Genomic DNA, 16,615 nt, shown 5'->3' on the forward strand with positions numbered 1-16,615 from the left:
GTTTCTGTTAGGAAGGCGACGTCCGGTGAGATGGTGTCTAGTAGATTCCAGAGGTCGATGGCGTGTCTGTGGACCGAGCGGGTGTTGAGCAGGATGCATTGTAGGTGGTTGGCGTCAGGTCTTTGATTGGGGTTGGTGGATGAGGAGTTGGTTTTGGTGCCGTCGAACTTGCAGGAGTTGCATGTGAAGGGTCCATGGGTGTGTCCAGGAGCGGCTTGGACGCAGTTGGGGGAGCGGCCGGGGTTAAGGGCTAGGAGGGTGGTGGCATAGTAGGTGATGCGAGTGGGCTGGGCAGTCCGGGAACCAGGGGGTCTGGCGCTGGGCGCGGTCCAGGCGCGGACGGGCGAAGACGGGCTTACCTTTGGCGCACCTTCGGCGCGGCCGTAGCGCGTGGACGCTGCGCGTTGGAACATCAGCTATAAATGGATAGTGGAGGGGGCGGAGCGTGGGAGGGTCAGCTGGGAGGTGGGGGCGGGGGCGGGGAGGAGCCACGGGCAAAAGAAAATAAACAGTAAGATGGCCGCTCGCTATCCAAATCGAAACTGGGGCAGAGCTGGATCTCGAGTTCGAGTGAGGTTCCCTAATAAAGTAAATAGACACGCTTCTTAGCCGCACTACAATGCCAGGAATGCAAGTAAATTATATGCTAAGGAGAACGATAGCGCGCGCATACAAAGTAATATAAACAGCGCTGTGAAATTGATTATAACGATACCAAGCGCTATGGATTGCACAGTGCGCTGTGTCAGGGCAGGCAGGCAGCAGGTCCCAGGACAGGCAGGCAGCTGGAAGAGAAGCCTCCGAAGTGCAAGCCGAGTGCAGGGTGAGCGACCACAATGGAGGGAATCCACTGGCTTGGCAGGTGACACATGAGCGACACAACTCTTTGGTGTCTTCAGACATATGAGGCCAGTGAAAGTGTGGTACAAGTCTTTCCTAAGTCTTGTTCTGGCCTAAGTGACCTGCAAGGGGAATCTCATGGGCCAAGGTAAGAAGGAAACCTCTCAGAGACAAGGGGATGACCAGCCTCCTGGTAGCACCAGGCTTGGGGTCTCTTGCCTCAGAGTATAGGAGTCCATCATCCCAGTACACCTTGTGGGTACCTGTTGCATTCCCTGCAGCCTCAGAAGCAGCCTGCTGTCTGAGGGGTTCAAGAGAGGAACAGTCTAACTGTGCCTGCCTCAAGTCTGCCCTGGAAGCCCCCCCTGTCCCAAGAAACTCAACCTGTTCAGGTTCAAGCTCTTCTAGGACAGTTCCTTCTGGGGTCTTTGGGTCAGCCTCCTGAGAGGGCTGATCCTCACCTTGAGGCAGGGGGGAAGGCACTGCCTTAACCCTACTGCTCTTTCTCTTGGGAAGTGTCTGGTCCATTGTTCCAGGACCCAGCACGTGTTCAGCTGGGCATTTTTTGGCCTGTGACCTAGTCACAGCAAGGACATGTGCTGAAAAACCTAACATTTCCACATGAGCGCTATACTCCAAATCTGACCATAAGGAGGATTCCAAATCATTTCCCAACAGACAGTCCACTAAGAGGTCTGAACTAACTACAACCCTTTTGAGGCCAGTTACCTCTCCCCAGGAGAAATTAACAACTGCCATACTGTGATCGGTAGTGACATTCTAGCATTGGTCACTAGGTAGTCTGAACCTAGTATTACCTGTTCAGGGTCCACAAAGTTAGGTGTCACCCTAGTGACACTGGCACTAGTGTACCTGTAGGCCTGAGCCATCTTTCCATTGATCAAAGGAGTTTGCCTGTACTTGCCCAGAGTACTGGGACTTATAGTAAGGGTTAATATCCATGTCCCCAGTACAAACAAGAACAGCCTGAGTTGGTATCCTTAGTCAGAATCCACCTCAGTACCCAGGGTTAACCCAACTATAGCCTTGGGGGGTACACTACCACTACTAACTGTACTAGGGGGTGCAGGTGCCTTAGGGGCAGTAGTGGTAGGAGCTGTGCCTTTCGTGGTGCACTCACTAAACCAGTGAGTCTTACTTTTCCAGTATTGGCACCATGGTTTTCTTTGGCCATCATTCTTCTTTTGGGAATTCTGGGACCCACCCTCCTTAGATTGGTGGGGCCCTGTTGAAGACTTCTGGTCATTTTGTTTATTCTCTTGATTACCCTTCTAAATGCTTTCTTCTGGCCACCACCCTGGTTCTGGTTCTGCTGCTTTACCCTTGTCCTGACCCACCTGCCTGCCTTCTTTCACAATTCTTGGGGAGAGGTCAGATCTGAGTCAATCAAGTGCTGATGCAACAACTGGTTCTGACAATTGTTTAAGATTTGCTCTCTCATAATTAGATTATACAATCCTGTGTAATCAGTAACTTTACTTCCCAGTAACCAGCCTTCCAAAGCCTTAGTGGCACAATCAACAAAGTCAGTCCAATCCTGAGCTTGTGTTTTCTGTGTGTCTCTGAACATTAACCTGTACTGTTCAGTTGTTAAGCCAAACCCATCAATCAAGGCACTTTTCAGGACTTGGTAATCATTAGCATCCTCATCTCTAACAGTGAGGAGCTTGTCTCTTCCTTTACCTTCAAAGGAGAGCCACAATATAGCTGCCCACTGACTCTTGGGTACCTGCTGTACTTTGCATGCTCTCTCCAAAGCAGTCATCCATTTGTGGATGTCATCCCCTACCTTAAAGGGGGGCACTATCTTACTCAAGTTTCTGTTATCAAAACTCCTGTCTTTATCTCTAGGGATAATGCTGCCACCAGTGGGTTCTAACCCAATCAATTTCTGCTCTCTGGCAAAGGCAAGTTTCTCCTTGGCAAGGGCAAGTTCTTCACTCTCAATCCTCAGATTCATTTCCCTCATATTAGCTTCATGCTCTCTTCTCTGAGGGGATGTCATCCCTCTCTGAGAAGATGCCTGAGAGACATGGGTGTGAATAGATCTGTTAGAGCCTCTGTAGTGAGACCTAACTGGTCTATTCCCAAGGATAAGCCTGACTAAGGATGGTCCTGGGGCTCCCCCAGTTCCATTCTCATGGAGGCTGAAGTTGGCCCTGGTAAGTCTGCTGACTCCCTCCTGACCATTGTCTACCTCTCCATCAGATGAGTCTCCATTCTCCTCCTCCACTTCTTCAGTCTCAATGAGATTAGAGTCACCTTCTACTGGGGGTATGCTTCCATCTGCTCGATTAGAGGGGCCTGTATTAGAAGCCCTTCTGGCATCATATGTCTCTAAGAGACCTAACAGAAAAGGAAGGGTAGGGTTAGAACCCTGTTTCAGTTGTCTGGAGGTACACAATTGTCTCATCTCCTGGAAGCTGAGTGCTGCATATCTGGAAAGGACCTGTGGAGGGTCACTAACCACAAGGGGAGTCACTGTGTTCTCTCCTGTGGTAGACATGCTTTCTAGTGAGGTGTAAGTGGTGCACTTACCTACACTATGGGTATTCCTACTGATCCCTTGCTAAGAGTTGTAGTCAGGGTGTGCTACTCCCTTTCTACTACAGCAGCTGGTTCAGTAGAACTCAAAGTATGTCTAAGCTTTGTTATATGTACCTATGGTACCTTATGTGATCTTTCAAATGATATCAAGAATTTATTTGGTAAAAACAACAGCAAGCTCAAATCCCAACCGCTGCACACCAATGTGAGAAGTTGGCCTGATATATGATGCTCACTAGTTCTAGCGATCACCTTGTATCAGTCCAAACAACCCTTATGGTGATTGGTTGTAAAGTCCTAATGGTATCATGGACAAAGCAGTCTTAGGCTAAACTCTTTTGGCATGTGAAGCCAGCTGTTTTACCACATATAACCCCTTGAATACCAAATGAAAGGACACCACACAGGTAGTTATGAAAATAAACAAGATATTTATTAACTAACAAACACCTCTGAACTCTTTATGAGATCAGAGGGCTAAGCACATGACAAGACTCTTAAGAAAACTACGTTAAGTTGCACAAGTTACAATGTTGCCCTAGGGGCGCAACAAACCCTATACTAAGTAAATGGTATAAGGAAGTCGATTAAAGAAATGGAGCTGTCCAGAGGCCGTTGGATCGCTGGGACCACACTACCCTAACTTTAGGTAAGTAATAGGAGGCCCACGGAAGGCGTGTGCAGAGTGTGAACTCACACGTGAGATGCGTAACAACGTCTATGGACAGTACAGTTCAAGTAAAAGGTGAGTACGGACAATCCTGACTAGTTAGGACTAAAACGACTGTGGAACTGGACACTAGGAGAGTCAATCTACCCTTGAGCACCGAAATGCTCTTGTTACCGCACCCACGGGCTGTGTGTGCATAGGTGCGAAGTCGTGTCGGGTTTCTGCGTTGAAGTCTATGGAGCCTGAAAGAAAACATGCTGCAGGAGACCAGGAGGAAGATGTCTGGTGTGATCCAAGGGTGGATCAGTGAAGCTGAAGACCTGAAAGCAGAGTGGACAATGTTCAAAGTCACTAGCCAGTGACTGGAGTGGAACCAGGAATGGAACCAGAGGCTGTCGCCGCGATGAGGTGAAGAGTGGGCGCTTGACTCTGCAGCCACGTGGACCAGGTGGTGTCTTTGACGACCAGGATGGAGGCACGAGCTGTCCCACGCAGGCTCTCGCTGTCGGCGGTGTCGGATCCGGATTTGGAGTCAACAGGTCTTGGCAAAGGCAACCCACGCGGTGAGTGGAAAAGACATTTGGTGCGGACCAGGAGGGTCCGGGATGCCTCTCTTTTGGAAGGAAGCAAGGGCCAGTCTGGAGCAACTAGACCAGCGGTGTTGATGTCGTGGATCATCGTCTAGGAGGCCACTAGCCAGCCGGCAAGTGACCAGACAACGCGTCGAGCAGCAAACAGGCAGAAGGGCCCCACGCAGATCTTGTGGATGCTGGAGGGCTGGTCTTTGGTGCAGGAGCTGCTCGGGGCTGGGGCTTCTCAATCCTCACAGCACTTCGTCGAGGTTACCTCAGACGTCGTGCTGGAAGCGAAGCGCAGTTTCTTCAAGATGGCCGGTCCCACGTGTTTCGTCGCACCCACGGATCTCAGCTGTGCTGCAGATGTAGGTAGAGGTCGGAGAGGTCTGGGAATCCGGGTCTCGTCGGGCTCTGAAGTCTGGATCCTTCAAGGGAAGATGACAAAGTGAAGCCTCTGGACGCTGATGGTGCCTGCTTGTGCAGGGTGGACATTCCTTGCCCACAAGGGAGATTTCTTCAGTCTTCTTAGCAGAAAGTCGAAGTCCAGAGTTTCTTCTTGTAGAATTTCAGTTCAGGATTAATCTGATTTGGAATGGGACCAGCTCCTACCTTTATCCTGCTAAAGGAGGCTGTACTATCACTAGGTCCCTCCTATGGGTGGGACCAGGAAGGGGGGTGGTTACACCCCCTATCCTTTGTCCGGTGTCGCGCCAGAGCTGGGGCTGGAGTGCCCCAGCAACTGGTTTGAACCGGTGTATGCACAGGGCACCTTGTGTGCCCCAGGCATGTCTCATTCCTTTCAGCCCGGTCCTACCTAATACACAAAATCCTGTCTGGGGTGGTGCTAGCGCCTCCCAAGGCAGGAAACCCTTTGTCCAAGCCTCCCTCGCTGGAAGGACTCACAGCAGCAGGAGGTCAGACTTGTGTCTGTGGTGGCAGCATCCATTTTGTGATGCTGAGGCTCGAGTTAACTTTAACCGGGGTACATGTTGTGTCCCTCTAGAAGGGTGGAATGCTACCCCCATCGCCAGAATTGTTGAGGGGGTAGTATTCCAATTCGTATGACACCTTACTCAACATGTTTTGATAATGCTATGCCAAAGTTAGCAATAACCGCGAGGTTATAATGCCCTTAAGAGTATATGGTATAGCGTTATCACGGAAACAGCTAAAGGACTTGGTTCCGAAAGCTGTAGACAGGCTCAGCTCATGCCAGAGCACTATCTCACATAATTCCAAGCACTCTGCCTCCAGGATTGTTAAGGCCTGCCATAGGAGTGACTTATAGGAGTATATTCGTCCATTTTAGGTTTTGAAATAGGTATACTATATCTAAAGCAAAGGGTGATTACACCACCTTGCCCCAGCTGATCGATCAGCCAGTTGTGTCAGACTTGGATGGCCAGCCAGGGGTGGCATAATAAATGCTGCAGCCCCTGGTAGGCCCTGGGTTCACTTATGCCCTGGGTACCTATGGTACACTGTACAAGGACTTACAAGAGTGGCCCAATACCAATTGGTAAATGCACCTAAGGTACATGGATGTCAATTTAGAGAGAGAACAGCTAGGCTGTGGGTCTGATTAGTAGGCCCACAGCCAGGGAAAGTCGTAAACCAGTGAAGCAAAAAGCAAAAATCGGGGGTGACCATAGGATTGCAGACCGTACTCTCCTACAGCTCCTGACAGGAAGGTTCTAGAGGGAGGTGGCAGCTGATTGGCTCTTCTCTATAGTTTGGTCCTTTTTACAAAAGGACATGGATATGTTACTAAGGTGAGGCCTTTAGGCCAACTATTCTCTATGTATGTCTATAGGACATTACTTTTCTATGTACCAGAGACTCCCGTCTCGACGACGGGGAATGATTCAGGCATGTGAATCTATGAAAGACACCCATAATACTGGATAACAGATATTAAGTCAAGAATAATCCTTGATGCGATGAAACATAGTGAAGTTCATAGATGTATTTACTTAATGATAATACAAATCTTACATTTTTTTCAACAATAACACTGCTTGAACAATCTACTTACTTTGAGTGATATGTACATATAGATGCTTACATAGAGGGTTACGCCTGCCACTAATAACTACAGTAAGTGCCATGAATATAATTAAGTTTTAGAAGTGAAATACAGTTATTTGAAACTATAAAAAATGCAATTCAGGATAAATGTAGACAGCAAACCATGTCAATATTGCTGATTCAATGTACATATGTGTATTTTTAGAGGGGTTTAATAAAGCAAACAAAACTTTACCAAGCATCGTGTGTATATTTACATGCATGTATAAATTATTTACATTTTGCTATTAGAAAAAATATCAATAAAGCCCCTTCCGTCCTTCCGTCCTTTCCATTCCTACTTCCTCTTCTCATCTCAAACCTTTCTGACTACTATGAACTCCCAAACATCCTACTCAATCTTTTGCCACTCCTTTTTAGCCATGCCCCGACTAAAAAACACATGACCTTTACTTACAAACGCAACTCATACTTTCCCTTTTCCAATCCACTTTTATCATACTGTCCCTACCTCAAACTCTACTAAAGACACAAGACATCAAGAGCACAATCCTAACACAAATAAGCACAAGAAAAAATAAAACAAAGATTCCGGAGTAGTGTGCTACTTGCCGAAAAAGTGTTTTATTGCCTCGTCAGTGGTCGTAAGCACTATATAAATACACTAACAATTTACAATACACATGCAGCAAGATTTAGATGATTACGTCCACTCTCCCATCCAAGAGTAAGCCTTCACTGTTCAAACTCTTTAATCCTAAATGTCAAAATGTCCATGGAGGAACCTGTGATATGGTGAGCATGCAGTAGAATCTAATTTCTGCATTTCTAAGGCTAGTTAATCACGTGGAGTGTGTGGCTTTTAAAGCAGGAAGCTTTGTTTTCAACATAGCTTCTGCAGTCACCTAATAGTCCCTTTCAGCTACTGCGATGCCAGAAAACAATGCACTTTATGCTGCTCAATCAAAGCAATCACTATGATGGTAAATAATACACCTATGATCGAATAGCATGATGGTAAGAGAGAAAAAATCCTCTGCCCAATCCAAGATGAGATTGACATTGTCTCAAAGTAATGGGTCGATTGTGCTGAGCTTAACAAGCCAATGGCTAAAGGGGGCCACTCGCCAGACCTTGAAATTAACCACTTAGAGCATGTAGTATATAAGATCCATAACCAATCTCAGTTTGGAAGGGTGAAGGACAAGAGATCAGTAATATGGAGGAAGGGTTGGAATAGAAAGAGTAGCTCAGCAAACAACAACAAAATATATTCAGAGTGGGGACACAGGGAGAGATGATAATGAAGTGGTGGCATTGTGGTATATTCCTGTGGGTTAATCTTACTGTTCATCATCTGGTTTTGAGCTCTTGATGTACTTAACACATTCCTTTTTCTTTACGTGATCTAAGATCCAGATATTTGGCTGTTGATCCTGAAAGTAAACAGATAGAATAGTGCTCAGCTTATGATAACATGTCAAACTGCAGAGCTTGCCATCTTGGTACATCTCACTGAGTGCTATGTACAGCTGAAAAAATGACTTACCCTGTCTGAAGAGTATCAGGCATTATTTTACTGTGGGTGACCACTATTTCAAACCCCACCTCCCTCCACCTGACCCTTTAAAGTAGGAAGTGCACAGCAATAGCTAAGGGAAAGTTTCTTTTTGTCACACGCTACATATTTTCATTTCCCTGTTCTTAAACAGGACAGGGTAATTGCATCATTAACCATTTAAAACAACTCAACTGGCTTTTCTCAAACCACAAATGACAAACTTATATATCCTAATAAAATACAGGTCACAGGAGAAAGAGATTACATTTTAACAGTCTCATATATGAAAAAGGGAACTGCAAGTAGTAGTGGCAGAATTATAATCTGTCTCCACCCCAATGTTAGCAGATCCACAATTGGAGTTTATTAACCTGCTCCCACTAGCAATATATCAAGCAAACAAACAAGTTACTTGCTTCAGTAATGCCTTTTCTGGTAGAAACACTCTCTAATCACAGATTCCTCACCTTGTGAATTACCCCAGGCCCCCGACTAGATGCCCAAATCTAAAGCAATTTCATTGCACATCCGTAGGTAGTGTTGTGCACAGCCACAGCCTGTGCAGGTAAGAGTGTTGGGGCCGGTGAGGATGAGGGGGGGATTTTGACGAACGATGAGGGAAAATTAAATAATTAATTAATATTCCCTCGTTGTCTGTCTAAATCCTCCCCACCCCACCTCTCTTACCTGCACAACCTATGGATGGTTGTGCAGCTCCATCACACCTCGATGTAATGATGGGTCCCCTATATATACGCCACCTCCATGTCAGTTTCTTTCTGATTTTTGTCCGCGCCCGCAGGCGCAGACCCATGTAAATCAGATAGTGTACTGTGCATATCTTTTACATTTGGCATCTTAATAAAGGATTGAGTGAGTCCAAGCCACAGAATTAGGAGGATGGTGGGTGGGTGAGGAATATGCAGTTAGAGTCTCTACCAGAAAAGGCTTTACGAAAGGCAAGTAATTTGTTCTTTGATACTTCTAACTACAGGCTCATCACCTTGTGAATGAATACCAAAGCAGTGCACCTATTCTGGTGATTAGTCTGTGGAATGGCTCAGATCAGGAAATACTGCAGGGGAGAATTGCTTGTCACACCGGACCTGCTATCCAGGCAGTAAGGCTTTGTGAATATGTGGAGGGAAATCCACTTAGGGGCCTAGCAAATGTTCATGACTGGTGCACCAGTGAAGTGGTAGCAACCTTCCCTCAGGTGGAATGCTAACCTGTTGGGGACTGCTTCTTGGCTGCATAGCAAGATTCATCTTGAGATGGTCTTCTTTTGAACTGCTTTGTCTTTCTTAGTCTCAGAGAAACCATCAAAAAGTTCGTCGTCCGGGAGGGTAAACCAGGCCAACGCAGAGAAGTCCAAGTTGAGGCGGTTCACAGAGGCTCAGCTGAGAATCCTAGCCAGCTTGAGGAACAGGACTGATGGACATGGGCGATAGGAATGACGTGCCCACGCTGGGACACAAACGAAAGCGCAAGTAGTGGGGCCAGGGGTTGGGGGTGGGGGTAATACCCATTATTGTGTGATTTGCTAACGGGGGGTTCCTAAAGATATGACACGTACTGATGGATCTTCTAGATGTGATTTGGGAGGTACTCAATTTGTTAAAAGTGGATTGCTATAATTCCAGTTCTTATGATTTGAACCAACCTGAAGGGGGGTTGCTCTAACCGTGTATTTTCAGCATTCTAGGGAGGGAGAGAAGCACTCTGCCAAGTTTGGGGGTGGCTAGTTTTGAATCCACGGGCAGGGGGTCAGGGAGGGGGGAGGAGGTTGGGGAGGGGGGAGAGGGGGTTTGTTTCAAGGTTTGGCGGTTTATTGGTGTGATGATTGACTCACTGGTACTAACAAGTGAATTAGGTGAAGAGGAGCTTACTATTATGCTACGAGACTTACTGCATCCAAAATGTAAAGTGACTGCATTGACTGTTGAATGACAATTGCTAAATGAACAGGTTTATGTTTTTTCCTACACAGACACGATCCAAAGGCAGGAACGAGGGGTGACAGGCAGATATGGGTCAGGATAGTAAATGATCTCTGGCTGTAATGTCCTGGAACGTAAATAGGATGGGAGATAAGATTAAGAGGGGAATGGTGCAACAATATCTGAAGAGGCACGCACCAGATGTGGTCTTGCTGCAAGAAACTCATCTCGTAGGTCAGAAATCCAGGGCCCTCACTAGGTGGGGGTATACACTTTTGGCACATGCAGACTGCACTACGGGCTCAAGGGGTACAGCTGTATTAGTGAAAAAAACCACACCCCTTATCGTACACAAGACATGGGCGGACACGGCAGGCGGTTTTGCAGGGTGGAGGCCCAATGGGATGGGAAAGATATCAATATACTCTCTGTCTATCTGCCGCCCGCTCTGGGCAGGGCGGCGCTAGAAGACCTAGGTAACAGGTTGACGGGGCTCCGGGAGGGCGTACTGATTATGGGAGGAGACTATAATATGACTTTAGATTACACTGTTTATCGCCACCCACCAAAGCCAGGAGAAAAATCTAACGACCACTTGCCCGGCTTTGTACAGGCGTTAGGTCTGGCAGATGTAAGTCAAGTACTTCATCCCACCGACAAACTGTTTACATTTTTCTCCAATGCCCACCGAAGTTTGTCACGTATTGACTACTTCCTTACACATCTGTCCTCAATAGGTAACTTCACCCAATATAGAGTCCTGACTAGAGGGATCTCAGATCACTCTCCAGTCTGGACGGAATATACGCAATGGGAAAGCCAACCACCTGCCACGATAGTGATAAACCTGTGGCTCCTACACATCCCAGACGTTAGAGACAAACTCCATACACAAACGGAGAACTACTTTACCGAAAATGTAGGTTCTGTTGACTCCACACGAACAGTCTGGGAGGCATTCAAAGCGGTAATCAATGGTCTAGCCCGGTCGTTAAAGACTGGCTATATCGCCAAAAAACAAGAACTCCAGGCTAAAGTGGATCCTGACCTCCTCAAGCTGGAGCGTGAGCACTCACAAGATCCATTGCCCGACACCAGTCACAGGCTCCTCTTGAAACAGGAAGAATTTCGGATTAAAACTAGGGAATATATGGTAGCCAAGCAACGTGCTACCCAACGCAGACTCTACGAGCTTGGGGACAGGGCGGGCAGGAAACTGGCATGGCTGGAGAGGCGGGAGCAAGGCTCCAGATGGGTCCATAAACTGACGACGCCGGGTGGAGACACAGTAGTACACCCAAAGGAAATAGCGGAACAATTTGCCGTTTACTTTGAGAGGGTATACTACCTCTCTACATACTATACAGTGGAAGACTCCCGTCAGCTCCTCAAAGACAGCAATGTTCCAAGCCTCTCAGAGGCAGATAGGGAAACTATGGAGGCAGACCTATCGACAGAAGAAATAAGCAAGGCCCTGGGACAACTTAAATCGGGAAAGGCGGTGGGGCCTAACAGCATCCCGGTGGAGTTTCTGAAGGTCACTGCCTCTATGATTGTGCCACATCTCAAAGCCATGTATGAGGAGAGCTTGGAAAGGGGTCAGCTACTAAGATCAGTGATTAGCCACTATTGTAGTTATTTATAAGCAAGGTAAGCCAATGGACAACTGTGGCTCCTATAGGCCTATCCCGCTGATTAATGTGGAGACAACGATATTAGCAAAAGTCCTGGTGAATAGGTTGTCGACAGTTACTACCTCATTGGTCCACTTGATCCAACATGCGGCATACTTTATGACCGCACGCTCCCATTTGGAGCCTTATTTTTACATATGCTTGTTGGACCTGTCAGCTCTTTGGATGGTCTCCCCTTATATTTGTCCTGTTCTGCCTCCCCAATATTTTTTTTTCCGCCAACCCTTTTTGTGTGGCCTTAGGTCTCCGGGTGCCCCACCACTGCTAACCAGTGCTGAGGTACAGGTGCGCCTTCCTAAAATGGTGGATGGGGTGGGGTTCCTAAGATGGACGCCTGCTAGAATTACCTCAGATCTCTGGTCCATAGGATAGCATTAGGCGGCTCCAGAACCTTCCGGTTGTCTCTAGTGACCAGGGCCCAGGCTATATAAGGGAGGACAATGGGCGGCCATTTTGTCACACTGCTGGGCTGGATGGAGTGCGGACTACAGCGTCAGGGGGATTGTGGCTAATTTGATTGCTCCTAGGGGCTGCAAGTTTGCCTGAGGGTGCTACCCTTCTTCATGTTGATTTGGCCCTGCCTGAGGAAGATCAGAGAGCACAACGCCCCAGTGTGTCCACAATTTAGAAGGACAAGTCAAGTCAAGTTAACATTTGTATAGCACACTATTCACCCAGGGGGTCTCAAGGCGCTTGAGGGAGGGGGGGTACTTTACTTATCGAATATCCAAGTTTTTAGTTGCTTTCTGAAGGAGAGGTGGTTCTGTGTAATGGGGAGGTGGGTGGGGAGAGAGTTCCAGGTTTTGGCCGCTAAGTAGGAGAAGGATCTTCCCCCCATGGTGGATCTATGGATGCGCGGAATTGCGGCGAGGGCTTGATTGGACGATCGTAGTTGGTGGGTGGGGGTGTAAAAGGACAGGCGCGTGTTCAGGCATTCGGGTCCTAGGTCGTAGAGGGCTTTGTGTGCGTGGGTGAGGAGACGGAACGTTATTCTCTTGTTGACGGGGAGCCAGTGGAGGTCTTTCAGGTGACCGGAAATGTGAGATTGGCGGGGGATGTCTAGTATGAGTCTGGCTGAGGCGTTTTGGATGCGTTGGAGTTTTTTCTGTGGTTTGGCTGTGGTTCCGGTGTAGAGGGTGTTTCTGTAATCCAGTCGGCTTGTGACCAGTGCGTGGTTGACCGTTTTTCTTTTTTCGGCGGGGATCCAACGGAAGATTTTTTTGAGCATGCGTAGGATGTTGAAGCATGATGAAGAGACGGCGTTGATTTGTCTGGTCATCGAGAGGGAGGAGTCTAGGATGAAGCCTAGGTTGCGCGCGTGGTCCGTAGGTATGGGTTTGGTTCCCAGGGCCGGTGGCCACCATGAGTCGTCCCAAGCAGAGGGGGATGAGCCTAAGATGAGGACTTCCGTTTTGTCCGAGTTCAGTTTTAAACGGCTGTTCTTCATCCACTCGGCTACATCTTTCATTCCTTCGTGTAAGTTGGTTTTGGCGGTGTTTGGGTCATTGGTGAGGGAGAGGATCAGCTGGGTGTCGTCTGCATAGGAGATGATGTTGAGGTTGTGTTGGCGCGCGATGGATGCGAGGGGACTCATGTATACATTGAAGAGGGTGGGACTGAGTGATGATCCTTGTGGTACGCCGCAGATGACTTCGGTGGCCTCTGATCTAAAAGGGGGGAGGCGGACTCTCTGGGTTCTTCCGGCGAGGAACAAGATGATCCAGTCCAATGCTTTTCCTTGTATTCCGATGTTGCTGAGGCGTTGTATGAGGGTGATATGACAGACTGTGTTGAAGGCTGCGGAGAGGTCAAGTAGGATGAGGCCAACTGTTTCTCCGTTGTCCAGTAGTGTTCGAATGTCGTCTGTTGCTGCGATGAGGGCGGTCTCGGTGCTGTGTTTGGCTCGGAAGCCGGACTGTGAGAGGTCGAGGAATTTGTTGGATTCGAGGAAGGCGGGGAGCTGACTGTTGACGGCTTTCTCAATGACTTTGGCAGGGAATGGGAGGAGCGAGATGGGGCAGTAGTTTTTAAGTTCAGTAGGGTCTGCTGTGGGTTTCTTCAGAAGGGCGCTGAGTTCGGCATGTTTCCAGCTTTCCGGGAAGGTAGCGGAGTTGAGGGAGCAGTTGATGACGTCTCGGAGATGGGGAGCGATGATGGAGTCTGCTTTGTTGAAAATGTGGTGGGGACATGGGTCGGTTGGCGATCCTGATTGGATGGAGTTCATCAGGCGGATGGTGTTTTCAGTGGTGATTGGGTTCCAGGCGCAAAGGTTGTTAGAGGGGGGTTTTGGTTCGGAGGTGGGTGGAGTGGACTGGTCTTCGGACTGGTTTTCAGAGCTGTTATGTATGTTGGCGATTTTGTTGTGGAAGAATGAGGCTAGAGAGTTGCAGAGGTCTTGGGAGGGAGTGAAATAGCTAGTGCCAGCGGTGGGGTTGGTAAATTCTTTGACGATGTTGAATAGTTCCTTGCTGTTGTGGACGTTGTTGTCAAGTCGATCCTTGAATGCTGATTTCTTGGTAGATCGGATCAGTTGGTGGTGTTTGCGGGTGGCGTTCTTGAAGGTGGTCAGGTTGTCAGTGGTTGGGTTTTTTCGCCAGGCTTTCTCGAGGGTGCGACAGAACTTCTTGGATTTCTTAAGGTCATTGTTGAACCAGGGGGCTATTTTGCTACCTTGCATGATTTGATGGTTTTTCAAGGGTGCTAGTTCGTTGGCGCTGCGGGTGATCCATTGTGTGAGGTTGGTGGCTGCTTGGTTTGGGTCCGATGACTTGGCAGGAGGGTTTTGGTGAAGCGATGTGAAGAGCTGGTCAGTGGTAATTTTGTTCCAGTTTCTTCGGGGAATTGGTTGTGGGAGGTTGTGGGTCGAGGTCTTTTTGTAGTTGAAGTGAACGCAGCTGTGGTCCGTCCAATGGAGAGCTGTGGTGTGGTTGAAGGAGATGTGCTTGCTGGAGGTGAAGATGTGCCCGGCATAGTGGGTGGGGGTATCAACAAGTTGTTCGAGTCCGAGGTTGGCCAGGTTGGCCAGAAGGGTGGTGGTGTTGCTGTCGTTTTTCTTTTCCAGGTGGAAGTTGAGGTCTCCCAGTAGAATGTAGTCCTCGGAGGGGAGGGCGTGTGGGCTGATGAAGTCAGTGATGTCTTCGCTGAATTGTGTGCGGGGTCCAGGTGGCCTGTAGATGAGGGTGCCTCTGAGTGTGGTCTTGGGGTCGGTGTGGATCTGGAAGTGAAGGTGTTCGGCGGTAGCGAGGTCATCATCTGAACTGGTCGTGATGCGGATGGTGTTCTTATGGACGATGGCGATGCCTCCTCCTGTTTGGTTGGTGCAGTCCTTTCGGATGATCTTGTAGCCATCCGGGATGGCTATGGCGATGTCGGGCGCTGATGAGGCGTTCATCCAGGTTTCTGTAAGGAAGGCGCCGTCCGGCGATGTAGTGTCGAGTAGGTTCCAAAGGTCGATGGCGTGTCTGTGGACCGAGCAGGTGTTGAGCAGGATGCATTTCAGGTGGTTAGTGTTGGAGCTCTGTTTGGAGTTAGTGGATTTGGTGTGGGTCCTGATGCAGTCGAACTTGCAGGAGTGGCAGGTGAAGGGTCCATGGGTGTGTCCTGAGGCGGCTTGGTAGCAGTTAGGTAGTCGACCGGGGTTAAGGGCTGAGAGGGTTGTGGCGTCGTACGTTATGCGGGCGGAGTGGATTTTGCGGGGGCCAGGGGGTCTGGCGCTGGGCGCGGTCCAGGCGCGGACGGGCTTACCTTTGGCGCACCTTCGGCGCGCATGGAGCGCGACCGCAGTGCGTGAACGCTGCGCGCAAAAGCATCTGTCATATGTGGATAGTGGAGGGGGAGGGGCGAGGGAGGAGCAGCTGGGAGGCGGGAGCGGGGTGGAGAGCCGGGCTGGGAGGCACAACAACAAACAACAAAATAGCAGCAAGCCCAAAAGCGAAACAGGACGAGATTGGGTTACAACCTGGAATCGCTATTAAATGGGCAGTGGCGCCGGTACAATCAGGCACAAATAGTAGAAGCAGGCAAAGCAAGCAGTGCACAGTTGTAAAATTAATGCAGAGCAGTCTATCAGTATAGCGCTAGGATGTCGATATCATCAGGCACAATAATTAATTACAGTGAGCAGAGCGAGCAGTGCGCAATTCGAATAAAGGCAATGATTAGTCTGGCAGAAGCGCTACGATACCACTTCTATCAGCAGGGAGCAGCGTGAGGAGCGACCGCTTCTGAGCTAGGCAGGGCGGTCACAGCGTTACAACTATCGGGTCGAGCCTTAACTTTAGTGGGAGGGAGGAGCAGCTGGGAGGCGGGAGCGGGGTGGAGAGCCGGGCTGGGAGGCACAACAACAAACAACAAAATAGCAGCAAGCCCAAAAGCGAAACAGGACGAGATTGGGGCACAGCCTGGAATCGCTATTAAATGAGCAGTGGCGCCGGTACAATCAGGCACAAATAGTTGAAGCAGGCAAAGCGAGCAGTGCACAGTTGTAAAATTAATGCAGAGCAGTCTATCAGTATAGCGCTACGATGTCAATCAGGCACAATAATTAATTACAGTGAGCAGAGCGAGCAGTGCGCAATTCGAATAAAGGCAATGATTAGTCTGGCAGAAGCGCTATGATACCACTTCTATCAGCAGGGAGCAGCATGAGGAGCGACCGCTTCTGAGCTAGGCAGATATGCAAATGCAATGCATATCCCCTTGGTTATCTAATGAGGGTGACTTTTCCCCAGCCCTAAGCC

General features: G+C 48.8%; 1 protein-coding gene across 1 annotated transcript in view; it reads right to left on the bottom strand.

Annotated features, from left to right (window-relative positions):
• Positions 1 to 16,615, bottom strand: part of LOC147693361 (transient receptor potential cation channel subfamily M member 2-like) — a 1,943,547-nt gene that overhangs the window by 1,810,272 nt on the left and 116,660 nt on the right. The window contains exon 2 of the mRNA XM_086933684.1: positions 8,029 to 8,117. Within this exon, the coding sequence (XP_086789810.1) occupies positions 8,029 to 8,117 (89 nt within the window). The remainder of the gene's footprint in view (positions 1 to 8,028; positions 8,118 to 16,615) is intronic.

The sequence above is a fragment of the Lissotriton vulgaris genome, chromosome 8 (assembly GCF_964263255.1).
Source record: "Lissotriton vulgaris chromosome 8, aLisVul1.2, whole genome shotgun sequence".
In the NCBI taxonomy this organism is placed as follows: Eukaryota; Metazoa; Chordata; class Amphibia; order Caudata; family Salamandridae; genus Lissotriton; species Lissotriton vulgaris.